The sequence below is a fragment of the Acyrthosiphon pisum genome, chromosome A2 (assembly GCF_005508785.2).
Source record: "Acyrthosiphon pisum isolate AL4f chromosome A2, pea_aphid_22Mar2018_4r6ur, whole genome shotgun sequence".
NCBI classification, from domain to species: domain Eukaryota; kingdom Metazoa; phylum Arthropoda; class Insecta; order Hemiptera; family Aphididae; genus Acyrthosiphon; species Acyrthosiphon pisum.
In genome coordinates this window covers 16,728,590-16,731,817 of record NC_042495.1, presented here as the reverse complement: position 1 = coordinate 16,731,817, position 3,228 = coordinate 16,728,590, and the positions used below count along the sequence as shown (strand labels likewise).

The 3,228-nt window shown below is 29.0% G+C and overlaps 1 protein-coding gene across 1 annotated transcript in view; it reads right to left on the bottom strand.

The window, feature by feature from the left end:
* Window positions 1–88, bottom strand: part of LOC100166293 (probable cleavage and polyadenylation specificity factor subunit 2) — a 34,383-nt gene extending 34,295 nt beyond the window's left edge. The window contains exon 1 of the mRNA XM_029489841.1: window positions 14–88. Within this exon, the coding sequence (XP_029345701.1) occupies window positions 14–88 (75 nt within the window). The remainder of the gene's footprint in view (window positions 1–13) is intronic.
* Between the last annotated feature and the right edge of the window lie 3,140 nt (window positions 89–3,228).

Below are 3,228 nucleotides of genomic sequence, written 5' to 3'. Positions count from 1 at the left end.
TATTATCAATTACTGACTTAATGGCTAATAACTTAGAACTCTCATCCCAAGATTGACGATTGGTTTTGCGCACATAGTTACGAATCATCTTTAATAAAAACTAAAAAGTTATCAAGTAAATTATAACACGTAGTAATAATATAGCGACATATAAAACGCTGGGGCTATTCCGTATAGCATACGCTTTTGCCCCAACGGTTTTGCCCCACAGTAGGTGACTTCAAATTAACAGCAATTAACTAAAAAGTATAAGCAACATTCCTCAAAATTATATCATTAAATAATCTGTATTTACTTTTCCGTAATTTGATGCAGTTTTTTTTCACATCAAACAAATATAAGTAGAAAAGTTTTGAATAACAATATATGAAAAAAAAATAGTGATTATACATATTTTGTGATAACATGAATTTGAGCGGGAATTTATTACAAATGAGGTTAATAGTTATCGATAACAATAACAATAACGGTCATGGACAAATAAACATCAATAATTTTTTTTGTATCTTGACTCATTGTTCAAAAAACCTTATCGGTTCATACGGTTATGCCCCTCGTACGGACTTACTCCGCCTTCCCCTACTTATGTGGCACAATTGACAAAGCACAGATAAAATAAATATAAACGGATATTAAACAGCGTAATATTATCTAGAAAGAACTAATGACTGCGATAGTAGGTACGGAGAGAACAAACATACGTATTGTCTCAACCGTGGTCAAAACTGTACTTATGCCAAAACGTATATAGATACTTTTACCCATGACAAATTAGATAGGCATCATCACAGTTGTACTAGTTTTGCGCAGTAGATACGCGTATCCTTCACCTCCGGCCCATGTCGTAATTCTCCACTTCTCATTAGTTGATTTTGTTGTATGTTATATAGTACCTATACAATTGACAATAAATAGGTGAAAAACTACGATAAAGGCGAACTAAAGAGCGGAGGATCCGTATCAAAATGCTGTGATGATACCTATCTAATTTGTCATACTTTTACCCGTGCTTTACGTATAACTATGGATAGGGAAGTAAAAATGTCATTCCAAAACGTACTAAAATTTAATTTTAAAAATTGTAATTAAGTTTTAAATTAAATTAAAAATTTAAGTCTAGAATATTTAACACGTATGAATAGTTATAAATACAAATAATATATTAGTAAATAATTTAAAAAAAAAAACCTTTTTTCAAAATGATTTGTCTGGTTATAAATGGTTTGTTTTTATTGGAAATGTTAAGATACAGAAAATCGCTTCGCCTGAAAAATCAATATTTTGCAATCAATAGATTGCCACCCTCACATTTTAGACATTACATATTAGACGCGTGTCAACGCGTTCATTAGCGTTTTCACGCTGCACGATCTGTGTGCGTTTTTCAAAAAAAAAAAAGAAAAGCACGCCAAATGTTCTTTGAACCATTAATTAATTATTTGAACTTTGTCATTCTGCTGTTCATATTGAACTTTATGCTTAGGTATTCATCACCCTTAATATGTATATATATATATATATATATATATATATATATGTTCTATTCAAAATGTTTATCTAAATATTAAGATAAAAATTGATTATACAACTACTGTAATTCTTAGGACAAAAAATAGGGTACCTGATTTGTTTTAAACTTATTGTTTTATACTTCAATACTTGATATAAAAATCAAGTTAAACTATATGGAGTATAATTATTAAAAGGTACCGAAAGATTATAAATATTTTCGCCCCCTGTTCGTAACCTTTAACTTGCTTTAAAATTAAAATATAATTAAAAAAACCCATGAGCATAGGTAAGTTTATGGTATGGCCAACCTGAACATGGCCAGACCTGCGAAATTAGTCGCCCTCCCCATTATGGCCATAATATATATTATTAGTTGACCTCTACCTATTATATTATTAAAATGGTTAAATACTTATCACAGACAATTTGCAATATCTCGGCTATCTGTAAAAAGTAATTAAGAAGAATCACATTATTATAGATATGTGCTAAGAATCAAATATGATAACTATTTGGTGAATCTGTGTTTTTAATAAGCCAACTTATGCAGTAGGTATGTACGAGAAATTGTAATTGTGCTAAAATGTAATATCAACAAAATAAATGTACAACAATTTTTATTTTAGACTAGCTGATCTCGTGCACTTCGTTGCCCGTAAATGTACCAACTCTATTTGACTCAAACTTTTTTCAATTCGTTATTTAATATTCGGTGTATGGTGTTCAAAATATAGCTTAACTTTTCCGTTTCCCAGAATAAAAATTCTGATTCGCAGCAGTATATTGTCAGGTAGGCAACTACCTACGGTAGATCACGGACCCCGTGCTGTTTGTATGTAGGTGTATGATTTAACTCTAAAGTACCTATCAAAGTTATGCCAAGTTTGTTGTATTCCACCTATGGTGGATTAAAATAATCAATTAATACAAAATCCTAACCTAACATGACTACTAATATCAGATGAATAAAATAAACCAAATTTAACTATTCCTAAATTAATCTGTCTGCTTCCCGTAGGTTTAATCTACACAGAAACTTTAATTTATATATATACACTATACAGTATGTCCCATAAGTCCCGTATCACCCTTAATATCTCCATGGGAAATCAATACATTTAAACGCGGGTTTTTTTACAATACTAAGTATGAAAATTCTGATTGACTGGCATAAAATTCAATTTTTTTTTTAAAAAATTCAAAAATTCAAAAAAAAATTTTTATGCATTTAAGAATTTAAAATTTGTAAGATAGCCATTTTGTTGAACATATTTTGAAAACAGTTCAAAAAAAAAATATATAAAAATTGAATAAAAATTGACCAAGTTAGAGCAAGTTATGTTTTTGAATAATTATAATAATAGTTGTTACCTATCAAAACACGAATTACTCGATTTAATCAATCTCGATTTTTTATGTATGATTTTTTATGTTAATCTGTAAATATCTAACTATTAGTGGAGCTTTTAGGAAAGATTAAAATTAAAATTCAGATAATATTTTAACAATAAAAAAAATTTATTACATAAAAACGAAAATTATGTATTACATTTTTTTTTTTATAAATGTTCAAAGTGAGCTCCATTATTTGTAAACACAGAGTTCAAGTTTTTGGAACCCCACGCGTTTTTAACATTTTTCTAAATGTCTCAGGCAAAAATATTTTGAACATTTTGTTCAATTTTGTGACGGAGATCAAGCAATGAACACGACGGA